The 27,550-nt window shown below is 46.4% G+C and overlaps 1 protein-coding gene across 2 annotated transcripts in view; it reads left to right on the top strand.

Moving 5' to 3' along the window:
* The window catches only part of STK32B (serine/threonine kinase 32B), a 278,502-nt gene that overhangs the window by 130,250 nt on the left and 120,702 nt on the right, over positions 1-27,550 (top strand). For both annotated transcript variants that reach the window (XM_054028968.1, XM_054028969.1), the window contains one exon: positions 25,265-25,438. In XM_054028968.1, the coding sequence (XP_053884943.1) occupies positions 25,265-25,438 (174 nt within the window). The remainder of the gene's footprint in view (positions 1-25,264; positions 25,439-27,550) is intronic.

Genomic DNA, 27,550 nt, shown 5'->3' with positions numbered 1-27,550 from the left:
GGAGGGGGAGGGGCCTGACGACATGGACCCAGAACCCCCCACGACACTGTTTTGCATCATCAGGCATTGGGATCTCAACCCAGAATTCCAATGGGCGGCGGAGACTGCGGGAACTGTGGGATAGCTACCCACAGTGCAATGCTCCGGAAGTTGATGCTAGTCTCGGTACTGTGGACACGGTCCGCCGACTTCATGCACTTAGAGCATTTTATGTGGGGACACACACAATCGACTGTATAAAACGGATATCTATAAAATTGGCTTCTATAAATTTGACCTAATTTCATAGTGTAGACATACCCTGAGTGAGCTCTCTGCTGGAGAACAAGGGTGACTGAGCGAGGCAGTACCTCATTTAAATATCAATATGTTCTCTGCAGTACCTCATTTACATATCAGCTTGTGTTCTTTGCTGTCATCTGCTAGAGAGCAAGGGAGTCAGTTGAGCAGGAAGTGCCTCATCTACCTATTTACTGTGGACAGCTTAAGAACACTGGGGTCTACTTTTCCCAAGTTTTGTACTTGGGGCCAGGGCTGGTGCAAGGAAGTTTCGCGCCCTAGGTGAAACTTCCACCTTGCGCCCGCCCCAGCCCTGTGGCAGCTCCCTGCCCCCCTCCGCCCTGAGGCACGCCCCCCTCAGCAACTTCCCCCCCCGGGGTGCCGTGCAGCAGCTCCCCACCCCAGCTCACCTCTGCTCCTCCTCCTCCCCGAGCACGCCGCGCCCCCGTTCTAATTCTCCTCCCCTCCCAGGCTTGTGGCGCCAAACAGCTGATTGGCGCCATAAGCCTGGGAGGCGGGAGAAGTGGAGCGGCCGCTACGCTGGGAGAGGGAGTCTGAGCTGCACGTGTCAGCGCGCGCCGGCAGCCCAGCCCAGGAACGCTGTAAAACAAAAATGGGGGGAAAGCTTTTTGGTGCCCCCAAATCTTGGCACCCTAGGCAACCGCCTAGTTTGCTTTAATGGTAGCACCGGCCCTGCTTGGGGCCAATATTTTGGAGATGACCATGTTGGGAACCAACTGAAGAAGGCTTGGACAATGATTGGGCTCTGCGTCACCCTGATTAAGACTGAATTTTGCTGAGGTTGGGAAAGAGGCCTTGGAGAGAGCCAAAGAGTGGAAGAAAGAGTCTGTAGTTCTGTCTTGTTGGAAGGGGCAGCCTGGTGGTGGTGACTCTGTGTAGGATCCCTTATACTATTGATCCCTTTCTAATATTGCTGAATTGAGAGCAGCAGCTTCTTGTGAACAGAGCAGAGCAGCTGATCTGGCCCCCAGCTGAGGTTTCCAGGTGGAGCAGAACAGCAGAGCTGGTTCCAGATGAGAGAGAGTCTATGAATGGAACAAAGTAGTAGTTCCAGGCAACCAGCAGCATCTAGGTGAAAGCTACAACCACAGCAAAAGGATGGAGTGAAGTATAACCCACTAACAGTGCTGAATGGGGAGAAGCATTATTGAAGGCTGTGTATAAAGAGAGCAGCTGCTCCAGCTATGGAGGCAAAAGATCTGAGGGGTTATAAGTAAGGCTGCGAGTCTGTCACGGATTCTGTGACTTTCCGGGACCTCCTTGGCTTCTGCCAGGGCCAGTGCGGCTGGCCGGAGGGCCGCCTGAGCAGCTCGGATGGCCCCAGGGCCAGCCGCACTGGCCGCTGCAGAGGCAGTCTCGGGCCACCATGCCCCCCCCCCCCCCCCAGCAGCAGCAGGAGTTTGGGTGTGGGAGGGGGCTCAGGACTGAAGCGTGGGGTTAAGGTGTACGAGGGGGTGAGGGATCTGGGCGACACTTACCTCGGGGGGCGGGGTGCCCCAAAAGTGGACAGCATATCTGACTCCGTGTGCTGCCTCCACCCGCAGGCACTGCCCCCGCAGCTCTCATTGGCCATGGTTCCCAGCCAATGGGAGCTGCGGAGTGGGCACTCGGGGCAGGAGCAGCACGCGGAGGCCCCCTGGCTACGCCTCTGCCTAGGGACTGCAGGGACATGCCCAGGAGCGCCGCCAGCTTTTTTGCCCCCCTAGGCGGCAGAAGGTTCTGCCCCCGAAATGCCGCCCCTGACAGAGGCGGCAGAAGGTTCTGCCCCCGAAATGCCGCCCCCGACAGAGGCGGCAGAAGGTTCCCAGCCCCAACAGAGGCAGCCGAAGATCTGGCCGCGGCGGTCACCGCCCCCCAAATGTTAGCGCCCTAGGTGACCGCCTAGGTCGCCTAATGGGTTGCGCCGGCCCTGGACACGCCAGCCACTTCCAGGAGCCATGCAGAGCCTGCTAGCCCACAGAGCACCTGCAGGGGTCCCAGGCCATGTGCCACCATTCTTCCCCCCCCCCAGGTACCTGTGGCACCCCCCCAAACACGTCCCTGAGCTGCCCTCCTCCCACCCCCAAGCACTCAAGTTCTAGTCAGAGGTATATAGTACAAGTCATGGACAGGTCACAGGCCATGAATTTTTGTTTACTGCCCATGACCAGTCCATGATTTTAGTAAAAATACCCATGACTAAAACATAGCCTTAGTTATAAGCCCCAGTCTTCATCTACCTAAGAACTCGTGTGATGCCTCCCTGATCCAGCATCACAGCAGAATGTCACCTTAGCGGATCAGGTAGCATAGCCTCAGAGCAAGCAGTCAGATGAAGATTTTCCTTGGGACTTTCTGAGCAATAACTAAGTGGAGAACTGGAAAGGTGACTGTGCTACATCAGCAACTCCTGGCTCTTTATGAGGATGTACATAGGCTGGGACTGTGACCTTGGGGTAACAGTGGCAGAAGTTAGTTGTTGTTGTTTGTTGTTAAGTTTACCCTGTCGTTTCCTTTCCCTCTCCCCAGTAAAGTTTTCCTGTTTAAAATCTGGTCACTGTGCTTGCAAGTGGGGAATAAGTTGTCTATCAATGGCACCCAGAGTAAGATAGATGGATACATGTTCCCAGGTAGCTGAGTGCGGGATCGAACTGGAGTTTTGTACGTGTTAGAAAAAGCCCTAGAAAGTGAGGACCCAGCCCTTTATGCTGCCAACACCACTGGCAGGAGGGTTACCAGGGCAACCCTACAACCCAGCCTGCCCTCTCACTGAATTGTTAAAAAATCTGGAATGTATGTCCATGCTAAGACACTGAAGAGCACCTCATGAGATAGATGTGGGGCATTTGAGTCAGGGAGTTCAGGAGCAATTAAGGTTGTATAATCTTTTCTGTAGACTCCCAACTGGAAGGGGGTAAGAGGGTACTGGAGCAGCTAAGGCCAGGTAGTGTCCCTACAAAATAGAGCCATGCTGCAGGGGGCTAGAGCCACTTTATAGGCACAGGTCTTCCTCATGGTTAGCGTTGGCCTGCAATAAATCCCTGGAAGTTTGGGGTCGGACACTGAGCCTGTTCCATTGGGGACAGACCTCAGTGGAAAGGAACACTGCATGGGGCTCCTAGCTAAGAGTTCCTCCCTCTGAACCCATGCCTGTCTTGCTCTTTTGTGGGACAGGATAATCTGGCCCCCGCTTCCCAAACTATTAAATTTCAGAGAAGCAGAATCATCTAGTGGTTAGAAAACAGTCCAGGATAAGCAGCTGTGGAGAACTAGTCCTGGCTCTGCCTCGACTTGCTGTACGTCTTTGGGAAAACCACTTAAGCATCTACTGTCTCAGTATTAGTTTTATAACATGGAATAATAATACTGTAGATTACGTTTCACAAAAGTAATGTGGTCTAATTAGCTCTTATCCATCCATTACTTTACCAAGTATAAATTGCTACATAAGGCCTACAATTATTATTGGCTTTTTAGTAATTCTCTCTGCTTTTAGTCCATTTGTTGTTTTGACGCTATTATCATAGCCTAGCATATGGATGAATTATATTCAATAAAGAAACTACATTACAAGAATGTCAAGATTTTAGAGCAAGGCAGTCTTGTCAGGAAATGGCAACATTAAAGCTGGAGATACATTAATTATATCTCCTTTTTCATGTGCATTATGATGCAGTCTTTTTAGTTACACGATCATATACTCTCATCCAAATAATACAACAGAAGATCATACAGTTTATCTATATCCTAAGAAACATATGGACAGCAGCTTGTACTTTTAAAAATTCTTGTATACTTAAGCTATTTGAGTTTCATAATGATAAATTTGAGCTCTGTGAGTCTATCTTAACAAAGAGAAGGCTAAGGGGACAACTTGATTACAATCTATAAGTATATACATGGGGAGCAAATATTTAATAATATCTGTTATTGGACCAACTTCTGTTGATGAGAGAAACAGGTTTTCGAGCTTACACAGAGCTCTTCTTCAGGTCTGTAGCTGGAAGGTGGTTATAGCCAGGTGGACATGGACTGGCTCATTCTCTTCAGCAGAGCCTGTCACAGGCAGACTGGATAGCTACATCTCCTTAAAGGAACAGCCCTGTGACACACATGTATTTTAATATTTTTGTCAGTCTCCATGTTCTGTACATTTTCTTTTCAATTATTAGCCCTAGCCTTCCTAAGATGCAGAGTGGAGGATAAGGCAATTAAGTATAAAGCTAATTTACTCGAAAAATTTGGTGTCCTAGGTATGCCAGCAAAGTACATTTATTGCTCTATGTTCTAGTTATTCTGTGGCATATGTTGCATAGGTATTGTTCACTGTGTTCCGCCTACCCCTGGAATCTGACCCTCTGTCTTGTATCGTGTATAGTTATTTCCACTTTGTAAACTGAGGGTAAAATGCTGTTATTCTGATCTGGTAGGGTGTAATACCCACTTTGCACAGTTATAAATGAGCACACAAGTTGCAAGGCAGTGAATAATCAGACCCTGCTTGTCTGGCATATATGTATTAGTCAATATATTAGTGTTGTTTATTATTTGTATTACCATAGCACCTAGGAGCCCCAGTCATGGACCAGGATCCCACTACACTAGGTGCTGTACAAACACAGAACAAAAAGGTGATCTCTGCCCAAAACAGCTTATAATCTAAGTGGTATCTCGAACAATTGTACACTTGTATTATTTGAGTATGTAGTGATATAATTAAAAACTTAATTGTAATACATACAAACAAGGGGGCAGGGTTAAGACTTGATATGCAACATGATTATTCTATTTCCCGATTTTTGTGCACTAAACTGAATAACTTTATCCATCTCTTAATTTAGTATTTCCTCGGATCCTCTTCCCACCACCTGCTCCCTCCTCCCACCCCCATGCTTCCCTCGCTTGTCTCCTGAAAACCTTTAGAGTGCTGTAGAAGATGAGGTGAGGAGCCCTTGTCTCACCCTTGCACATCCATTCAGAATGCGTCTGAATTAGCCTGACATATATGCAGTGTGGCTTTCCTTCACTGCACACTTTATGATCTTAGCAAGACATGTCAATGCAATGACTAACCTAATTGCCTTCTATGATGAGATAACTGGCTCTGTGGATGAGGGGAAAGCAGTGGATGTTTTATTCCTTGACTTTAGCAAAGCTTTTGATACGGTCTCCCACAGTATTCTTGCCAGTAAGTTAAAGTAGTATGGGTTGGATGAATGGACTATAAGGTGGATAGAAAGCTAGCTAGATCGTCAGGCTCAACGGGTAGTGATCAATGGCTCCATGTCTAGTTGGGAGCTGGTATCAAGCGGAGTGCCCCAAGGGTCGGTCCTGGGGCCGGTTTTGTTCAATATCTTCATTAATGATCTGGAGGATGGCATGGACTGCACCCTCAGCAAGTTTGCAGATGACACTAAACTGGGAAGAGTGGTAGATACGCTGGAGAGTAGGGATAGCATACAGAGGGACCTAGACAAATTAGAGGATTGGGCCAAAAGAAATCTGATGAGGTTCAACAAGGACAAGTGCAGACTCCTGCACTTAGGACGGAAAAATCCCATGCACTCCTACAGACTACGGACCAAATGGCTAGGCAACAGTTCTGCAGAAAAGGACCTTGTGGTTATAGTGGACGAGGAGCTGGATATGAGTCAACAGTGTGCCCTTGTTGCCATGAAGGCTAACAGCATTTTGGGCTGTATAAGTAGGGGCACTGCCAGCAGATCAAGGGACATGATCATTTCCCTCTATTTGACATTGGTAAGGCCTCATCTGGAGTACTGTGTCCAGTTTTGGACCCCACACTACAAGAAGGATGTGGAAAAATTGGAAAGAGTCCAGCGGAGGGCAACAAAAATGATTAGGGGGCTGGAGCACATGACTTATGAGGAGAGTCTGAAGGAACTGGGATTGTTTAGTCTGCAGAAGAGAAGAATGAGGGGGGAATTTGATAGTTGCTTTCAACTACTTGAAAGGGGGTTTCAAAGGGGATGGAGCTCAGCTGTTCTCAGTGGTGTCAGATGACAGAAAAGGAGTAATGGTCTCAAATTGCAGTGGGGGAGGTTTAGGTTGGATATAAGGAAAACTTTTTCACTGGGAGGGTGGTGAAGCACTGGAATGGGTTACCTAGGGAGGTGGTGGAATCTTCTTCCTTAGAGGTTTTTAAGGTCAGGCTTGACAAAGCCCTGGCTGGGATGATTTAGTTGTGGATTGGTCCTGCTTTGAGCAGGGGGTTGGACTAGATGACCTCCTGAGGTCCGTTCCAACCCTGATATTCTATGATTCTATGATTGCATGAACCATGTGCAATTTTCAAAAACTTTTAACTCCGTCAACTCAAGACGAATGTTTTCCAGGACATTTACTTGGATTTCTCTTTGATGGGGTGGGAACTTGAGCTTTACTTTGACCTGCTAACACAGGTTAAAACCACCATGGCATTGTCCTCTTTAGGTTGGTAACATGGATTAGTTTAATGCAGGTTAAAAATACACCTTTTTTGTAAGATCGACAAGGCCGAAAGGTTCCATGGCTGCACATTAGTTTGTGTATCAGTCCTAGAAAGGCTCCCCATAGCATTGTCGTCTTTGCTGTGCATTGAAGAAGCATTGCCAGAGGAACTGAAACAAGAACATATTGGGGAGTCCTTAAGGCACATAGATTAAAGGTCTAGAAAACATGACCTGTGAGAGAAGATTGAAAAAATGTGGTTTGTTTAGTCTGGAGAAGAGAAGACTGAGAGTGGACTTGATAACAGTTTTCAAGTACATAAAAGGTCCTTACAAGGAGGAAGGAGAAAAAATGTTCTCCTTAACCTCTGAGCAGGGCCGTCCTTAGGCATAGGCAGCATATGCATAGGACACCCGAAAATTTGGGGCACCCCTGGGTCTTAGTGTCCACCCTTCTGCCTCTTCCTATCCCTGTTCTAACCCTTCCTGCAGGCTCTCTCAGCTGGCTGCTGCAGCCTGATGAGTCTTCCTCCAGAGGGGATCTAATAACTTAAAAGTGAAAAAGCCTCCAGCCTGCCAGACCTATTAGCACAACATTGAAACTGTTAAAGAGCCATTCAAGTGGTAATGAAGCCATTTAACAGACATTTGCCAACCCCGAGGAATAAACTGTCAGTTTCTGAATTTCCTAACAAAAACAGTTGTGTTTTACTGTAATATTGACACACAACATGTTAGTCTACAGGACCTTAGTTTAAAGTTTGCTTTAAAAATAGTTCATTAGCGTGTTGCTGAAGATTATAAAATCACATCTCTAAAAAAATCCTTGCATAGATTTTTAGATGTACAATCTGAGTATTCATCTTTAGCCTTAAATGCTTGGATCTTCAGACATATAGTTTTTTAAAATAAATCCTTCAAAAGACCACCCTTATCTAAAATACACATTTTAATTTTAATTACTATAGTACAAAAAGCTTGCTTCCAAAGTCTTCCTGTCCTTTCTGTCTATCCCTTTCTCCCTTCACCCCACTGTTGAAGAGAGCCCTTTTAAGGGACAACACCCCTTTCCTTCCAGATAGCTGGACAAACCAGTTTCCCTTTCTTTACTCCTTACTATTTGATTAACTAGTTTTAAGAGAAACCTCCAGCAAAATCAGTACCTTAATAAGATATAAAATCCTTTGTTATGCCTAAAATCTTTGGAAATGTATTTTTTAAAGTTGGTGAAATTTCATAAACATGTCTGTTATTATGGAGATCACACAATGTAAATTAGTGTTCCCTTTTTCTAAAAGCAATGAACATTGTTATGAACAAACTAAACCTCTGTGACTGATTAATTTAAAATAATGTCTTTGTTTCAGTGAGTTAAATAGATAGTAATCTGGAATGCTTAAAGTATTAGAGTACATTTAAAATATAAAATCAGTTTTGAAATACTGATTAAGAAAATGTAAAACAGAGAAGTGCTGCTTCAAGTATTTAATGTTGTATTCAGAAGGACAGATGATTTGCTCTACAAAGTTTTTGCAAATAAATCTCTGACAAACTTCAGGGTATATCAAAAAACCGGTGACTGACATTTTTTATTTCCAAGTTTAGTGCTTTTAATTAGGTACCTTCTGCATGTCCAGTCTTCACCATCTGGCATGCAGTGGAAAACATGCTCCATTTTCTTTCAGAAAGAATTACAGAAGAGTGTTTTTTTCAAAAGTCATTTGCTTCATTTGGGTTCAGGGATTTGGCTGGAAGGCGGTGAGCAGGGAGGGGGAGGGAAGAGAGGAGGGAAACAGTGGGGAGAGGGTGGGACCTGGATGGAGTGGGGGCAGAAACCGGGGAGGAGCAGGGGTGGCCTATGGGCGGGGCCACAGGCAGAATAGGTGGGCTGGGGAGCTAGCTTCCCCAAGCGGCAGCTTCACCCACTGCCTATGACAGCAGGTAAGAGCGGGTCGGCTCCCACACACCCAGTGTACACTGCAGTCTTCTTAGGCAGGGGCCGTATTCACAGAGCCGAATGCACCGGTGCCGCAGTTTCTGCATTAGGGAGAGGGTACAGGGTTCTCTGTGGGGAACTATGACTCTCCGCCACCGGGCTGCCACCGGGCATAGGAGCACCAGTTTAATAATACTGCGTAGGGCCCCATCAATCCTAAGGACGGCCCTGCCTCTGAGGTTAGGACAAGAAGCAATGGGCTTAAATTGTAGCAAGGGCAGTTTAGGTTGGACATTAGGAAAAACTTCCTGTCAGGGTTAAGCACTGGGAGGTGCTTAGGGAGGTTGTGGAATCTCCATCATTGGAGGTTTTTAAGAGCAGATTAGACAAACACCTGTCAGGGATGGTCTAGATAATACTTAGTCCTGCCATTAGTGCAGAAGACTGGACTAGATGACCTCTCGAGGTCCCTTCCAGTCCTATGATTCTATGATAGACATTGGATTGGTTCTCACTATCATAGCCCTGTAAACTAATAAACTCAATTGCAAATGAAGGGCCAGGTTCACCAGTACAATTCGCTGCTTTGCATTACACCAGCAATGCAAAGTAACTGTAATCCCAGTTTAACTGGCTGGTGCTCTCTGGCTGCTTTGTGTTGCTCTGGGGTACCAGTGAATCTGCCCTTAGCAACTAAAATCAAATAAAAACAATTTAAGGTTGTGCCTAAAAATATTTCTGTCCTGCAGTGATGCCCGGAGGAGAAAAACTATGAAAAAAATTATTTATTTTTAAGATTTAGTTTAATTTATTTGAGGCCCACAAATAATAGTATGCCTTAATCATAATCATATATTTTTGTATGGTGTCACTGCAAGGCAGAATTAATATTGTTAAGGTGCCTGAACTGTGCACTTCTTTCCACATTTGGATTTCTTTTGAGTGCAACCTTGACTGAATTACCTGGGTTTATAATGCTTGGTTTGGGAAAAATTACAGCATCCCTGAAATGGTTTTTATGCTTCAATTACTAATGCATATTCTCAACCTTAACTCCATCTTAATGGAGTTCCCCACCTTTCCCAGGAAATAAATGAAGAGAAACCAGGAATCTAGTGGGTTCCTCAGCTGGTGGGACTTAAAACTAAACATTATTTGGGGTTAACACAAAGAATATGGAATACAAATGAGTCAGAATAACTTTAACTCTTTACCCTAATGTGCAATAATATGTGTATTAAAATCTGAAATCAGATATTAACTAATTTACAAAGTATTTAACTTTGTTTCTGTGATTTTGCTCAACATCTGATTTATCTTTGAGTCTGAAAAATGCCAAAACGTTAAGCCAATTCCCCGTTGCTAATGTTTTGTTTAGTTTGGTTTCTATGAGTTTGCTCAAGGAATGATTTATCATCCAGTCTGAAAATACCCAAAAAGTGAAACCAATTCACTGTTGCTAAAGGCATTATGCTTTATTTTAACTCAGAGAAAGCTGATTATAATGCATTAAAACTTTTCTTCAAGCAAGCAGAACATAGTTCTGTAATTAGAATTATTTTTTCTATAACAGCTTTATGCTATCATTTCCTTTTTTGTGTGATTTTTGAATCCAGACAAAGCAATCAGCTACAAGCCATTTACGCTTTCATTTCTCTGTAGATTAAAATGTGGTTTTACAATCCCTCAGTAATGTGCAGTCAGTATTAGCACAAGCCTGTAATTCATACATTAAGGTATTCCCCAGCTACCTGGTAAACGTAAAAGTCAAAACCAGCCTCTGATTTACTTCAGAATCAATCAGTGTTTTTTGGTATGTCATTTGCTGTTGAGCAGATAAGAAGCTTACTGAAGTAAAATTACAGTGCTAACTCAAAAAAGCTAATCTCCACTTGGCTGATTTGCCAGGTGCCCTTCCCCCCTCTCCCAAACCTGCATAACTATTCTCAAAGATTCGTTTTTCAGGTGACTGGTATTTCATTTCCTGTCAACTCCAATTCTTACAATAATAAATCAAAATCATTAGTATCATGAAATGTCAAATGGAAAGGAGTTAAAAGGGAATACTTCATTTGCTTTAAAAAGAATATTTGGTTTGTAGAAGGGAAAGTGTCAAGGGAAGAAAGACATTTTCACCCTCAAAAGAAAATCCATCAGAGCTTAGGAGTTGCTACATAGAGTTCTATTCAGAACTTTGGCAGATAAGTTGGTCTTATAATACTTCAGCTACTTGGTACCATTGGAGGAACTTAGGGTTACCATAATCCAGCAAGCAAAAAAGAGGACGGGAGGAGCCCCGCCCCTGTCCTGCCCTAGCTCCGCCCCATCCTGCCCTAGCCCTGCCCCTGCCCCTCCCACTTCTCCCCCTCAGAACCCCCAACCCTCCCCCTGCTCCTTGTCCCCTGACTGCCCCCTCCTGGGACCCCTGCCCCTAACTGCCCCCCAGGACTCCACCCCCTACCTAAGCCTTCCTGCTCCTTGTCCCCTGACTGCCCCCTCTTGAGACCCTCCCCCCATCCTAACTGGCCCCCTAGGACTCTACCCCCTACCTGTACCCTGACTGCCCCAACCCTTATCCACACCCCCACCCCCAGACAGACCCCTGGGACTCCCACGCCCCATCCAACCCTCTCCACCTGCCGACAGTCCCCCCCAAAAAACTCCCAACCCATCTAAACCCCTCTGCTCTCTGTCCCCTGACTGCTCCAATCCCTCTCCCCACGCCTGCCCCCCGACAGTCCCCCCCCAGAACTCCCAAACACCCCCCCTGCTCCTTGTCCCCTGACTGCCCCCTCCTGGGACCCCTGCTCCTAACTGCCCTCCAGAACCCCACCCCCTACCTAAGCCTCCCTGCCTCTTGTCCCCTGACTGCCCCCTCTTAAGACCCTCCCCCAAATGTCCCCCAGGACCCTACCCCCTACCTGTACCCTGACTGCCCAAAACTGTATCCACACCCCCAAAAAGCCCCCCCCCGAATTCCCGACCCCCCCGTCTCTTGACTGCCCCCTCCAGAACCTCCCTGCCCCTTCTCCGACCCCCTGCCCCTTTGTTGTTGGCCTTTCTTCACCTAATGTCTCGGTGAACTTGCTCAGGAACTGCATGAGCCGCTCGTCGGGCGCTGGGCAGCAGTGGGGGAGGAGCGCCAGACTGCCGGAGCCGATCTGCGATGCAGGGAGGGAGGGAGGGAGGGAGTGATTTCTGCTGCAGGGGGGAGGAGGGGGAAGTGGAGGAGGGGCTCTCTCTGGCTGTCGGAGCCCATGTAAGTGGCACCATCCGGCCAGCTGCACTGTTAGCCGCGCGTGCTCTGCATGGGGGGGAAGTCCGGACATTTACAAATTCCCCCCGGACGCTATTTTTAGCTTAAAAAGCCGGACATGTCCGGGGGAATCTGGACGAATGGTAACACTAGAGGAACTCCTACTCCTTGCTCCTTAACACAAAGGTAGGTAACTTAAGCAGCTGCTGATGGGGAGTGGTATGGGTTGCCAGGGCAAGAGGCCTTGTACTGGTAGGAGTGCCCAGATCTTCCTACATGTGATAGGTACACATATCTCATCCATGCTGACCTCATACGTTCTGCTCTAAAAAGTCTCAGACAGTGCTGTCGTACTGCACAAGGTCAGAGCAACTGTTACCAGAACCCTAACGCTCAGGCCCTGAGAGAGGTGCCAAATACTTAGGTCTCAGTCAAGGAGAGTGACTATGCAGGAAAAATGTCTATAGTCATGGCTAATGCTGTTTCAGCCAACCAGGGCAAATGCAGTCTATCCTAGTGGTTGGTGTGGGCATCAGGCCAAGTGGGTCAGAGTCAGTAGTCAGAAGCTGGACCCAAGAGTCAAACTGGAGGTCAAGAACTGGAGCAAGCAGGATAGCTGGCTAGGCAGGAGAAGGAGGAACAAGGTAACACAGGAGCAGGCACAGTGGTGATCAGGAGCATTGAGAAGCCAGCAAGCTACTGATGCTGCTGGCTTAAGAACCAGCCTGCTGGCCCCTGCAGCCAACCAGGCAGCATGGCCAATTAGTCAGCCTGTTGTAGGCCAGTTGTACTGAGGAGGATATTAGCTCTGCTCCAGACCTGATTCCTGATAGTACCCCCCGACACACACACCTTTCCCTGAGAAGTATATCTAGGGGCCTCAGGATCAGGTAAGCATGGTGAAAAGAACACATGGGTGTGTTCTATAAGTTCCCCTGGATGTTGGTCAGGACCAGTCCAATTCAAGTCAATTAGATATTGTAGTTTTCCTTGGACCCTACCAGCTAGGTGTTGCCTGGTAGGACCAGTCAGCATACCGTTTGTAGGTTACCTTGGTGTCTTCTAACCGCCACTGGAGTTCTTGGTGCACCTGCTGGATGTGGGCCATGAGTTCAGTAACAGCAGGCATCTCTGGATGAGCACAAAGATGGAAACCATAGTTAGCAAAGAAGAGAGTCTGCTTGGTGGAGGCATGTGGGCATTGTTTTAAGCAAACTTAGCATGAAGAATCAGGTACAGCCAATCATCTTGATGGTAATTTAGGAAGCAACGTAGGTACTGTTCAAGGACCACACTGACCCACTCTGCTTGCCCATTGGTGCTGGGATGATAGGCTCTTGAGTTCAGGATCTCGATACTCAAATGGTGCAGAACTGGGATCCTCAGTCAGATACCATATTTATAGGCAAGCCATGGAGGTGAAAGATGTTGCTCACAACTAGGCAGAGGAAAGCACTCAATGTAGAACAAAACGTGCCATCTTGGTAAGTGGTCAACCGCCACTAGAACAGTAGTGTGGCCCTGTGAGGGTGGTAATTCCATGATAAAGTCCATGAAAATGATAACCCAAGGCTGAAGTGGATTGGGTATGAGCTGGAGGAGACCCAGCAGTCTTGACCAGAGGGTCTTGGTCACAGGCGCAAAGCTCACAGGAATCTACATAGGATGCAACAGAGGTGCTTATGACAGGCCACCAAAAGTTCCTGGAAACCAGGTCATGGGTCTTGGAATGGCTGAAGTGGCCTGAGGAGTGTCGTGGCAGAATTGTAGGACTTGAAGCCGAGTGGCCCTTTCAGGAACATAGATGTGTCCCTCATGGTATAGGATCTTGTCCTGGAAGGTGAAGAATGTAGAGGACTGTCTTGATGATGGTCTAAGGCTTGATAGGTTTGGATGACAAGGGGATCACTAGGTAACTGAAAGCAGATGGAGGTTGTGGTGCAGAAATGATGTTTGAGAGCTTGAGAATTGTGGACATAATCTCCTCCAGGTTTGTAGTAGTCACACTTTCATGTCAATACATCTGCCTTCCTGTTCCTAGTCCCTGGCCAGTAGGCTGGTTCAAGTACCTGGCCATTTTTAGGTATTGCAAGTTTATATGATATGTCAGAACTTGGACTGGGAACCTAGCACCCTCCAGAAGAGGGGACCATTCTTCAAAGACTGCTTTGATGGCCAGCAGTTCCTTGTCCAGGATGTCATAATTCGTCTCAGCAGGAGTGAGTTTTCACAAATAAAAGGTGCACAAGTGAAGATGATCAGCAGGAGCAGCGGGTTGGAAAAGTACTGCCCCACCACAAAATTTGAAACATTTACCTCCATTGTAAACAGTGTGGCAGGGTCTGGGTGGATCAAGATGGGAGCTTTCATGAATTTCTATTTCAAATTATCAAAGGCAGCCTGTGTTTCTGGCTCCCTTTTGCTGAAAATCTGTGAGAGGACTGGCCAAAGCAGAGAATCCTGGGATAAATTGTCTATTAAAAATTAGTGAAAACCAAGAAGCCCAGGATTCCACAAACATCCTTTCATGCCATGCAATCCATAATGGCCTTCACCTTGAAGGTGTCCATTTCCAGTCCTTGGGGTGAGATAATACATCCAAGAAATTCAAAGGTGTCCTGGTCAAACTCACATTTCTCCGGTTTGGCATATAGATGATTCTGGTGTAATCTTTCAAAAATGCTATGCACATGCCCAGTCATGAAGAGCTGCTGTCTTTGGTGAAAATCGGAATGTCATCAGGGTAGACAATGACAAAATGGTCCAACATAATTCAGAAAATATCATTCATAAAGTGTCAAAAGGTCGCTGGAGTGTTGTATAGGCTGAACGGCATGACTAGATATTCATAATGGCCATATTGAGTATGAAAGATGACCTTCCATTCATCTCCCTCATGCATGTGCACCAGGTTATACGCCCCACGCAGACCTAACTTTGTGAAAATAAAGGCCGCATATAGTTGGTCGAAGAGCTCGTTGATAAGGGGGAGCAGGGAGCAGTTTCATATGATCATCTTACTCGGGGAGCAATAGTCAATACACTGCCACAAAGAGCTTCTTTCCTTTTGACAAATAAGATTGGAGCTCTCACCAGGGACATGGTTGGGTGGATGAACCCCGCCTGCAAGTACAGGTGAGGAGCCCAAAGTTTAGATTCGGAGAGGACATATATCTGACTGAATGGAATCTCAGCTTTGGGCTGATGATTGATCGGGCAGTCATAAGCCCAATGCAGGGGCAGAATGTCTGCCTTCTCATTGTCCAAAATATTGGCGAAGTCATAGTATTTACGGAGGATCTTGGCGACAACAGGCAGAACTGCAGAGGGTGCTGAAAGTCCTGGCAGTCTTGTTGCATGAGGGTTGAGATCTCCCAGTGGATAACTGTTGGGATACCCTCTGAGATCTTCTCCACTATATCCAGAACACCTCATCCAGTTCTGGGAGAACATTTTATCCAATTCTCTGGAATCCAAAATCTCGATTCAACTCTGGACTAGCCACTGAGGTTTCTTTATCTTCATATCATAAAGCTACACCTGAGATGATCGAGCTCAAGTGTAGGAGGGTTGGGTTAGGGTGCACCACAACTCCAAAATACATAATTATAAATCAGATTATATACATACTATAAAACAGACTAATGCATGTGCATTACATTCTACATTTTATCACATGCTTTATGATTGGCTTACTAATTTTGTAAACCAATCCCTGTACAGATCATAAACTTTCCATGAACTACAAAGTGTGCTAGTAAGCAAAGCTGCAGCTGCAAATTTATCACACAGTATTCTTCTTACTATTTCTTTATCTAAAAGCTACATATTATTTACAAGGCCACTTGTGAATTCATGCTTTGTACATTGTTCACCTCTGTTTCCTTACTTCTGTATTATTTCATTGTTCATGCAAGGCCTACCCTGATGTGAACTGCAGAGCATACTGGTCTGTTTCTTGAATCCTGAGAGGCAGGATAGCTGGTAATGCCAGGAATTAAAGTATAGGGTCTACTTCCGCCAGTGAATGTAGAGTGGTGATAAACCAGAGAATACCTGGTTGAGAGCATGAAGGGCCCAAATTAATCCAAATTGAAGGGCTTCCTGGTGCCCCTGAAGGGTGATAACCATTATTGGCAAGGTCTGGTGGGTTCCTGGTCCCATGGAGAGACAACACCCATCAATAGTCTCAACCAGACCTACAGAGTTCTTGCGTATGGTTAGAATTGCATGGGTCTTAGCAAAGTTTAAGTCCATAATGTTACCTGAGATCCCTGAGTTGCATCAGAAACTGACTCGGGGTCCAGCTGTGCCAACTATGGTCCATGGGTGCTGGGAGGTACCAGAGGGGAGAAAACCAGCTCGGCCTGGACCCACTCCCAAGGGCTGGGGACCTAGCATTTACCACCTCTGGTTCCACCCAAGTCTTCACTGTACACATCAAGGCAAGATGGCTAGGTTTCCCACAATATAAGCAGAAGCCTAACTCCTGTTGGTGCTTCTCCAAGTTGGAGAGGTGTGGGTGAACCTGGCTGGCTTGCAATGGCTCTGATGCCAGGGCAGACCTACACATTTGGGTTGTCATGGGCAGGATGAATGGCAGCCTAGAGAAAATCAAGGTATGCTCATAACGCCGATTCTCTCAATCAGATTGTTCAAACTGGACAGAGGCTCCACCTGCTCAAGCTCATCCTTTATATCCTCATTTAACCCCAGGCGGAAATGTTGGCACAATATTCCACCCCAGTGTCGGAAGCCAAACAACAAAACTCAGCAGCGTACTTGCCAATGGGTCAGCCTCCGTGCCATAAGGCCTGAAGGGTTGCGTCAGTAGTCTGCACATGGTTGGGGGTCATCAAAGATGGTGGACATGGCTTAAATGAATTCCTCTAATTGTTGCAAGATGGGGCTGGACTGTTCCAGGAAAGGAACGGGGAAGCCCGTGCCAAGGCCTCCCCAGTCAACAAACTTAAGATGAGTCCCACATAGGCCTGGTCCATGGGGAATGATTGAGGGCATAGTAGGAACAGGAGCCAACATTGGTTCAGGAACCACTGAAACTTGTCCCAGTCTCCATCAAATTTGTTGGGCTGTGAAATCTTTGGCTCTGGGAAGGGTGGAGTGGGAGGAGCAGCAGAGCAACCTGTGCCTGCAGGTCTGCATTCTGTGTTATTCACACCTGAAGGTTCTGAATGGTGTACATCAGTCCTGCTGGGGCCTTAGTAGGGTCCATGCTAGCACCGAGGACCCCGGCCCTAATTTTAAGGGCTTCTCAATCTGCCAGCCAATTGGGATGAGGGAGGTCTAGCCTAATCCTAATTGGAGTAGGTGTCAGGCCTCGTGGTTGGAGCAGGCATCGGACCCCGAGGACTAGGGTCAGAACCAGAGTCAGTAGCTGGAAGCAAGACCCCCCAAGGGTCAATTGGAGGGCAGAAACTGGATACCACAGCCAAGGATCTAGCTGGAGTCAGTAGTCAGGAGCCAAAGCCAAGGATCAAACCAAAGATCAGGAACTGGAGCAAGCAGAGTATCAGGCAAGGAGGGTTTTAAGGCAGAGGCAGGACAGAGGCAAGGCTGGGTACAAGGCAGGAGCAGGCGGAACAAGGTAACATAGGAGCAGGCACAGTGGTGGGCATGAGTATTGCGAAGCCAGAGAGCTGCTGGTGCTGCTAGCTTAAGAGCCAGCCTGTTGACCCCTGCAGCCAATCAGGGGGTGTGGCCAATCAGGGAGCCTGCTGAAGGACAGCTATCCCGATGAGGCTGCCTGGTGATTAGCTCTGCTGCGGGCCCTGATTCCTGACATGATGATACTATGACACAGCATGTTGGCAGATGTTATATATGAAACACCAAACACACATCCACGATTTTCCAGTATGTCTGTGCAATATGACTCAATGCCTCTGCACACACTCTTGAGGTGAGACACAGTGCCAGTGAGCAGGGCCGGCTTTAGGAAGTGCGGGGCCCGATTCGAACAGTTTCGACGGGGCCCTGGCAGGGATGACTAAAAAAAAAACCACGTAAAAAAACACGTGGGGCTTGTACTCAGCGGGCGGCGCTCCTAGTCTTCGGGTTTTTCACTCGCTCCGGGTCTTCGGCGGCACTGAAGGACCTGCTGACGAAGTGCTGACGAAGACCCGGAGCGAGTGAAGGACCCGCTGCCGAAGTGCCGCCGAAGACCCGGAGCGCCACCGGATGAGTAAAAATTAAAAAGGAGCCTCTAGCCAGGGAAGGGATTCTCGGCCACTTCTTTCTCCCCTCCGGCAGCCCTGCCACTGGGCGCGGGGCCCTCTTAGGCGCGGGGCCCGATTCGGGGGAATTGGTGGAATTGGCCCAGTGAGAATGGCTGCTTTCTGTATCCTGTGATTCTATCTGCAGTGTCTGTTCCACTCCCAGCATGTCCACAGGTTCGCACATTTAAGGTGAGCTGGCAAATCTTCCTCAGGGCCATGGGCCCATTCAGACCTCAGCTACAGTGGCATAAGTCTAGAGTAATTCTGTTACATCAATGTAGGTGAGATGAGAATCTGACCTCTGATGACGATGAGTTGTGTGAGGGGACCTTACTCAGATCTTCAAGAGCTAGGTTGTGTATAGCCTGTTACACTACCTCTGAGGCTGGAATAACTGCCTGCTCTGCTGTCCGTGTTAAGCTCTCTACTTCCAGTCATGACAGATGCAGAGAGATGCAAGAATTGAAATGTTAACCAAACTTTTGAATCTGGAAGGTAAGGTTTGTAGATTGTTATTTATTTTATGTGGACTGGTTTCAGTCAGCTTGAATTCAGTGGATGGAGTGGCATTCACTGAGACTATTCCGAGAGCAAGATTATTTAGTATGAGAAAATGGGGCAGAATCGGGCCTTAAATGAGTCTACATTTTGTATTTGTGCAGCATTACCTTCTTCCTTTTTCCCCCCTACTTTCTTTGCTTCCCCTCCTTTCTTTATTATATGTGCACACTCATATATCCACATTTTCTAAGATACACACTAAAGGTTTGGTTGTGGGATAGCTAACCAGTGCCATTTTTTTTATTCACAGAAAACCAGGCTGTGGAAGCAGAGTTGTTCACGAAGGGTGACATCCTGGCTCCATTTAATCAATGGGATTTTCGCCATTGACTTGGATGGGGCCAAGATTCCATCTTTAGGTTCATATTTGTTTCTCTTTAATATAACTCAGATCCATCTTTCATCTACACAGTCTTTTTGTGGGTATAATTTTTCATCCACAACTCATTCTTTTTCCTGGAAAATGAGTTTAAAATGAGTTTAAAATCAAGGCCACGGTATTCCAGCAAATGGTTTTTGGAAGCTAATAACAGCAACATCAAAAATCCAACTTTCTAGTAGCCAACGCCTGCATCCTTTGGGAAGTGGTCTCCATGCATCCTCCTTATGGGGATCAGAGGCCTCTCATAATCCATTCCACCAAGATATAATTTTAGAGACCAAGGGACATCTCTAGTCCCAAACCAAACTAGATATTACATTTATACATTTAGCCAGGAATTTTTAAATCTGAAACTCCTTGTCTCAGAATAAAAAACGGTAAAAAAATTAAGAATGTCTTGTTCATGCAGGTGCTTAAGGACAAAATAGCACGTGGATCACCTTTCTAGTTACATCTGCTTTAAGCTACAACCACTCCATTTAAAAACACAACAGGAAAAAAAGCAATGAGTCTTAAACATCAGCTAAGTATGTAAACATCACTTTTGAGATGGTTTCAGGCACTGTGGGATGCAGCATCTGGAATAAACCTGAACTTAAATGACGCCTTTCATTTCTTTTGTTGAGGTGTGCTCTGTGTGTGTGGAGGGAAGTACACACCATTTGCCACCCCACTTTATTACTTTGCTTCAAAGATTTGACTTATCAAGAAACAAATATAATGCAAATAAATATGTATTTTTCCCCTGGCATTTGGGAGATGCATAGAAGTGCAACAGAACATCATGCTCTAAAAGAATGGAAAGAGTTTAAATATGTGACAACCCTAAGCAGTACCTCATTTCACAAAGCATGAGTCTGGGAATAAAGTCAGACTGTATAAAGCTGTTTGATTAAAATAATCTAATACAGACTTTTCTGCCTCATATTTTTGCTACAGATTTTCTAGATGAACCATTCTTTACTTCTGTAACATATTTTTAGGGACTCTTAGAAATTAGAGGACAACATACTGTAGTACTGAAGATGGCCTATAGAGAACATGCACAATTGCACACCACACAGTATGTGTCAAAGACATATTACTATGGTTATTTAGCAGTCAGTGGGTCAGATCCTCAGGTGGTGTAAACTGGTGTAGCTCCATCAGAGACAACTCTAAGCAGACTTATTTTATATTAAAAAAATAAAACGTCATTCATCATTGTACCATTTGGAAGAGAAAAAACAGCATCTTATACAAATACACTGATCAGAAATTAAAACCAGTGAGTTCCTGACAGTGTTTTCTGATGGAAAAAAATATATAGCAATTGCATGGTAAGTAGAAATCAATGGAAATTACCCTTTGTCCAGCTGGCTAACCTTTGGATTTACAGGGCTTAAGACAGACTAGAATTTGGCCCTTGGAGTTTTTCACAAGCACTTCTTGAAAAGGGTTAATCAGAAATCAATCAGTGACCATGGAGAATCTAACACTTTATAAAACGTCATTATATATGGAGAACATATGTAATGGTGGGCAGTGTAGTCCCAGTTTTATTTTCTCTGCTGAGTGAATTCAGGGGTATAATACAAGATATGGGGTAGATGTGTCTTAATGGGAGCTGGATATATACGCAGAGTGGGGAATATACCCTACATGATCAATCCTGCAAGGTAATACTTGTGGATGCAGATTCTGGACTTCAGAAAGGCAGATTTCAACTGACCCAGAGAAATAGTAGGCAAGGTCGCATGGAAAGACCAATTAGGAAGAAAAGGAGTTGAACTGGACTGACAGTTCCTAAAAGATGTAATACTAGAGACTCAATATCAAGCTATTCTGATGCAGAGGAAAGAGAAGGGCACAGGAGGCCAGTGTGGCTGCACAAGGAGCTTTTTGGCTATCAAAAAAACAAAAGGGATACATACAGGAAATGGAAGGAGGGGCATGTCACCAAGGAAGTATTCATGGGAATAGTGCGAGCATATAGGGACAAAATCAGGACAGCCAAGGCAAAGAATGAATTACAGCTGGCAAGAAATGTTAGAGACAACAGGAAGGGGTTCTTCAAATGTGTCAGACAAAAAAGAAAGATAAAGGACGGTGTGGGTCTGCTGCTCAGTGGAGAAGGTGAGCTGGTAACAGAAGATGATAGAAAGGCAGAGCTGCTCAATGCCTACTTTGCTTCAGTCTAGGGTTACCATACGGGCCAGGCACTTCCCCTCCCGCGGCGGCTCTGCTCCTCCCCTGACTCTTCGGCTCTGTTTAAGAGCCGAGCTGCCCGAGCACTATGGGCTTCAGGCAGCCCCCTTGCCTCTGGACACCAGCCGCCGGCCGGGCACTTCCCGTCCCGGGCTCCGGCGGCGCAAGGTCCGGAGGCATGGGGGCTGCCCGAAGCCGGTAGCGCTCGGGCAGCCTGGCTCTTAAACAGAGCCGAAGAGTCAGGGGAGGAGCAGAGCCTCCGGCCGCAGAGGCTCTGCTCCTCCCCTGACTCTTCGGCTCTGTTTAAGAGCCGGGCTGCCCGAGCGCTACCGGCTTCGGGCAGCCCCCATGCTTCCGGACCCTGTGCCGCCGGAGCCCGGGAGGGGAAGTGCCCGGCCAGGGGCGCAGGGTCCGGAGGCATAGGGGCTGCCCAAAGCCCAAGCGCTACCGGCTTCACGGTTTGCCGGGCAGCCTCCAGACCCTGCGCCCCCAGCTGGGCGCTTCCCCTCCCGGGCTCCAGCTGCGCTGGGGAAGCACCGGCCGGGGGCACAGAGTCTGGGGGCTGCCCGGCAAACCGTGAAGCCGGTAGCGCTCGGGCAACCCTTTCCGCGTGGCTGGGAGTGGGAGGGAGGAGGGGGAGGAGTTAGGGCGGGGTTGGGGCGGGGAAGGGGCAGAGTTGGGGCGGGGCTGGGGGTGGGAAATGGGCGGGGCCAGGACTCCGTGGAGGGTCCTCTTTTTTTATTTGTTAAGTATGGTAACCCTACTTCAGTCTTCTCCCAAAAAATAACGTGACAGACAATTAGCGAAGTTACCACAGACGATAAAGAGGAAGGGATGCAGATCGGGATACATAAAGAACATGTCAGAGATCTTCTGACCAATTTGAATGAATTCAAATCAGCGGGGTTGGATGCAATTCACCCCAAGGTACTGAAAGAATTAGCTGAAGAAAGCTTGGAGCCACCGACAATAATATTTACAAACTTATGTATGACAGGAGAGGGCCTGGAAGACTGAAGGAGGGCTAACGTAGTGCCCACCTTTAAAAGGGGAAAAAGGAGGAGCCAGGAAACTATAGACCAGTCAGCCTGATTTTGATACCTTTGAAGCTACTAGAGCAATGTATAAAACATTCAGTTTGCGAATATCTGGAGGATGAAGGGGTAATCACTAGCACCCAGCATGGATTTACCAAGAACAAATCATGCCAAACCAGCTTGATTTCCTTCTTTGACAGAGTAATTGATTTGGTAGATAGGGGGAATGTGGTGGACATAATATACCTTGACTCAGTGGCGGATTTAGAGTTAGTGGGACCCTGTGCTCAGCTTCATTTTTGGGGCCCCTCCTTGGGACCCAACCAAGAAAAAGAACATTCTCTCTTATCTCCCCTCCCCCCGTTTTTCATTTTTTTTCTTCATCCTCCTCGTATAAATTATAGGAAGTAAATGAAAGTAAAGTGAGGTACCTTGATTGTTTTTGTAGTCTAACTTATTTTTCCACAGACCATTTGAAAATCTCTGAGGGTCTCGGCGGACCACTTAATGATCTTTCCAAATATTGTTGTACCATTAGCTAACGATTGTAAAGCACTTTGGATAAGAGCGCTTTATTAAAAAAAATTGGAGTGCGGGGTCTGGCCAGGACTTAGGGTGTGGAGGGGGCTGGGGGTGCAGGGTCTGGGAAGAAGTTAGGATGCAGGAGCAGGCAGGGGGTTGGGGTGCAGGGTCTGGCCAGGAGTTAGGTGTGGGAGGGGGCTCAGGGCTGGGGCAGAGGGTTGGGGTGTGGAGCGCTTACCTGGGGCAGCTCCTGTTTGGTGCGAGGGGTGCAGGTGGGGATGTGGGGGGGTGCAGGAGTCAGGGAGGGCAGGGGGCTGGAGGTGTGTGAGAGGGTTGCAGGAGTCAGGGCAGGGGGCTGGGGGGTGAGCTGGGGTCATGAGGATGCTGCCAGCCCTGTGCCCTGAGCAGCTCTTGGCAGGGGGCTGCTGTGTGTGTGTGTATGTGTAGGAGGAGTGCGGGGCCCTGCCCCTGCTCCGCCCTGCCCCAATTCTGGTCCCGCCCCCCCACCTATTTCCCGCCTCCTCCCCAGAGCGTGCTGTGCCCCTGCTCCTCGCGCTCCCTCCCAGAGTGACCTGAGCACCAGCAAACAGCTGTTTGGCAGTGGGGGAAGCGCTGGGAGGGGGAGGGAGAAGGGTGGGAATGCGGCACACTCGGGGGAGGAGGCAGGGAGGGAGGAGCTTGGCTGCTGGTGGGGGCGGAGCCTGCAGCAGGAGCCCCAGGAGCCGGAATGACCAAGCTTCTGCCCCTGCAGCTGCCCGGTCCTGGGGGCCCCTGTTGGGGAACCCCTTGCCAGGGCACCCTGTGTTTCATTGTAAATCTGCCTCTGCCTAGACTTCAGCAAGGCTTTTGACACAGTCCCACAAGACATTCCGATAAGCTGGAAATATGTGGGCTTGACAGAACTACCATAATTGGTTAAACAACCGCAAACAGAGTAACTATTAATGGAACGATGTTGTATTGGAAGGAGATCTCAAGTGAGGTTCCACAGGGATCTGTTCTGGGAATGGTGTTGTTTAACATCTTTATCAATGACCTATATGTAGGAATAGAGAGCATATACTGATCAAGTTTGGAGATGACACAAAGTTGGGAGGGTTGCCAGTACTTTGGAGGATAGAGCTAAAATTCAGAGGGATCTTGATAAATTGGAAAACTGGTCTAAAGACAACAAAATGAAATTCAACAAAGACAAATGTAAAGTGTTACACTTAGGAAAGACAAACCAAATGCACAAATACAGAATAGGGGAAAACTGGCTTGGAGGCAGCACTGCTGAGAAGGATCTAAGAGTTGTGGTGGATCACAACCTCAACATGAGTCAGCAATGTGATGCTGTTGCAAAAAAAGCAAATGCAACATTAGGTTGCATTAAGAGAGGCATAGCATGCAAGTCACAGGAGGTGATAGTACCACTCTACTCAGTGCTGGTTAGTAGTGTGTGCAGTTTTGGTCACCAATGTATAGAAAGGATGTAGAGAAACTGGAAAGGATCCAGAGGCGAGCAACAAGGAAGATCCAAGGGATGGAATGCAAGTCATATGAGCAAAGGCTGAAGGAACTGAGTATGTTTAGTTTGGAAAAGAGGAGGTTAAGGGAGATATGATAGAGCTTTTCAGATACTTGAAAGGCTGCCATAAAAATGGAGAAGAATTGTTCTCTTCTCTTTTTGCCATAAAGGGCAGGAAAAGAGGCAATGGGTTCAAACTGCAGCATAGCAGATTTAGATTAAATCTCAGGAAAACCTTCTGAACTGTAAGAAGCTTCTTCACTGGAGGTTTACAAAAGGAGGCTGGATAGCCATCTGTCTTGGATGTTTTAGACACAGTAAGTACTGCATCTTAGCAGGTGGTTAGACTAGATGACCCTTGTGGTCCCTTCTAACCCTATGATTCATCACCTATCACTGCGTTTATCTAAATACCAAGCATGTTTTTTATAGGCCTTATTTTTATTCCTGCTACTTGCTGGGCCAATTTATGAATTCAGAAGATACATACGGAATTTAAAATACATAAACCCCAAAAGGTTTTCTAAATACTGCCCAGCAATAAATCAATGTTAAAAGTGATTTTCTATGTTTCTCAAAATCAAAATGCCAGGTGACATCCATGGGCCCAATTCTGCTTTCCTTGTGCATCCAAAAGAGCTGCTGTTGTCAGAGAGAGGTGTGGGTGCACAAGCAACACAGGATTGGGCTAATATTGGTAGTACTGGAGAAAACAATCTGTTGCATTTGAGCAAACTGTAATTCTACCATGGGCAGATCTACCTCTGTTAGATAATTGAAGGGTCTGGCTGTTTTTGTTGTTGTTGTTGTTTGTTAGTTTTTTTAATAGCTTTCCTTGCAAAAAACAACTCATTGAATTGAACTGAATAACCATGGTTTTTTTTTCATTTTCATAATTATTTCTTCCAGGTATTCTTTTCAAGATGAAGAAGACATGTTCATGGTGGTAGATCTGTTACTTGGAGGGGATCTGCGTTACCACCTACAACAGAATGTGCATTTTAATGAAGGAACTGTTAAATTATATATTTGTGAATTGGCACTTTCACTGGACTATTTGCAGAGATATCACATAATTCACAGGTAAGTGAATAGCATTCATTCTATTAGTAAAGAAAGTGTAGACCATGCCACAAGTGAGGACTTCTTTACTTAGCCACACTGGGATTTGTTTATTCCACTTGTACAGTATGTGTCTCATTTATTACGTTGTTGGTTTTGTGTAACTAAATTTTGCCTGTGGATGCATATGCAAAGTTTCTGCTGCATAAATGTAAACAGGAGTTGAGTTTGGCCCTGGTGTGTTTTTTCCCCTCTTCTCAGCCTTGCAATATTGTTGTTTCCACACTCCACTTTGTCATACTCCCTTTGTTTATCCTCTTATCCAAGAGCCATGATGCATGCTTATTTAATGTTAGACACAATACTCTGAAGGCCACATGTTTTAATTTTTCTTAATTCCCTTACAATTTTTCTGAACACACACATTTGTAAATCAATAGAATAACTGTCAGAAGGGGGGAAAAAAGCAAAGAGCATCACAGTGACTGATGATGGGGAATTAGCTGTCAGTTTTCAGACTGCTAGAAATGTGCATGGAGTAATATAAAAGAAATAGAAAGGAACAGAGTGGAAGAAATTACAGGCTCTGTGTTCTTTCCCTCTCTGTGGCATTTCCAATGCTGCAATGATCTGTTTGTTGGTTGGCCGCCTCTTAAACTATTTAAAGAGTCACGGTACTAGTCAGTGTTAATGATCACTCTTTGTCAAGCATGCCACACATCAAGTATTTCTCAATATTTCCTGAATGTTTCTAAACCTAATTTGAGCACGGAGGTGGGTTCCCTTGTGATGGAAATAATAGCAAACTGTGGAAGAAAAAAAAGCCTGGGTCTGATTCTGCTCCAACTTACATTGGGTTTACAGTGGTGTAATTCTGAATTCAGTAGGTTTCCTCTTGGTTTACATCAGTGTAAGTGGAAAGAGAAGCTGACCTCATGCATCACCATAATTGTTTCATCTGAATTCCAGAGGCCAAACTGAAACTGTTCATGCAATGGGGTTGACAGTAATCAATATAAATAGGTTCTTCTAAACAAATTAATTGAGACCTGTCATCCTATCCACCCACTAGTACTCCCTTGTGCTGAAGTATGAGAAAGCTGATTACAAGGACGTTCTGACTCAACATGGAGAGGGCGGAATCATATCCTATCTATTCCAGCTGGTAGGATACTTAGAATCATAGAATATCAGGGTTGGAAGGGACCTTAGGAGGTCATCTAGTCCAACCCCCAGCTCAAAGCAGGACCAATCCCCAACTAAATCATCTCAGCCAGGGCTTTGTCAAGCCTGACCTTAAAAACCTCTAAGGAAGGGGATTCCACCACCTCCCTAGGTAACCCAATCCAGTGCTTCACCACCCTCCTAGTGAAAATGTTTTTCCTAACATCCAACCTAAACTTCCCCCACTGCAACTTGAGACCATTACTCCTTGTTCTATCATCTGCTACCACTGAGAACAGTCTAGATCCATCCTCTATGGAACCCCCTTTCAGGTAGTTGAAAGCAGCTATCAAATCCCCTCTCATTCTTCTCTTCTGCAGACTAAACAACCCCAGTTCCCTCAGCCTCTCCTCATAAGTCATGTGTTCCAGCCCCCTAATCATTTTTGATCAGGGGCTCGTTCACCTGCACATCTACCAATGTGATATATGCCATCATGTGCCAGCAATGCCCCTCTGCCATGTACATTGGCCAAACCGGACAGTCTCTACGCAAAAGAATTAATGGACACAAATCTGACATCAGGAATCAAAATACTCAAAAACCAGTGGGAGAACACTTTAACCTGTCTGGTCATTCAGTGACAGACCTGCGGGTGGCTATATTACAACAGAAAAACTTCAAAAACAGACTCCAAAGAGAGACTGCAGAGCTAGAATTGATATGCAAACTAGACACAATCAACTCCGGTTTGAATAAGGACTGGGAATGGCTGAGCCATTACAAACGTTGACTCTATCTCCCCTTGTAAGTACTCTCACACTTCTTATCACACTGTCTGTACTCGGCTAGCTTGATTATCACTTCAAAAGTTATTTTTCTCTTAATTAATTGGCCTCTCAGAGTTGGTAAGACAACTCCCACCTGTTTATGCTCTCTGTATGTGTGTATATATATCTCCTCATTATA

The sequence above is a fragment of the Malaclemys terrapin genome, chromosome 5 (genome assembly GCF_027887155.1).
Source record: "Malaclemys terrapin pileata isolate rMalTer1 chromosome 5, rMalTer1.hap1, whole genome shotgun sequence".
In the NCBI taxonomy this organism is placed as follows: Eukaryota; Metazoa; Chordata; order Testudines; family Emydidae; genus Malaclemys; species Malaclemys terrapin.
This window is presented reverse-complemented; position numbering and strand designations above follow the sequence as displayed.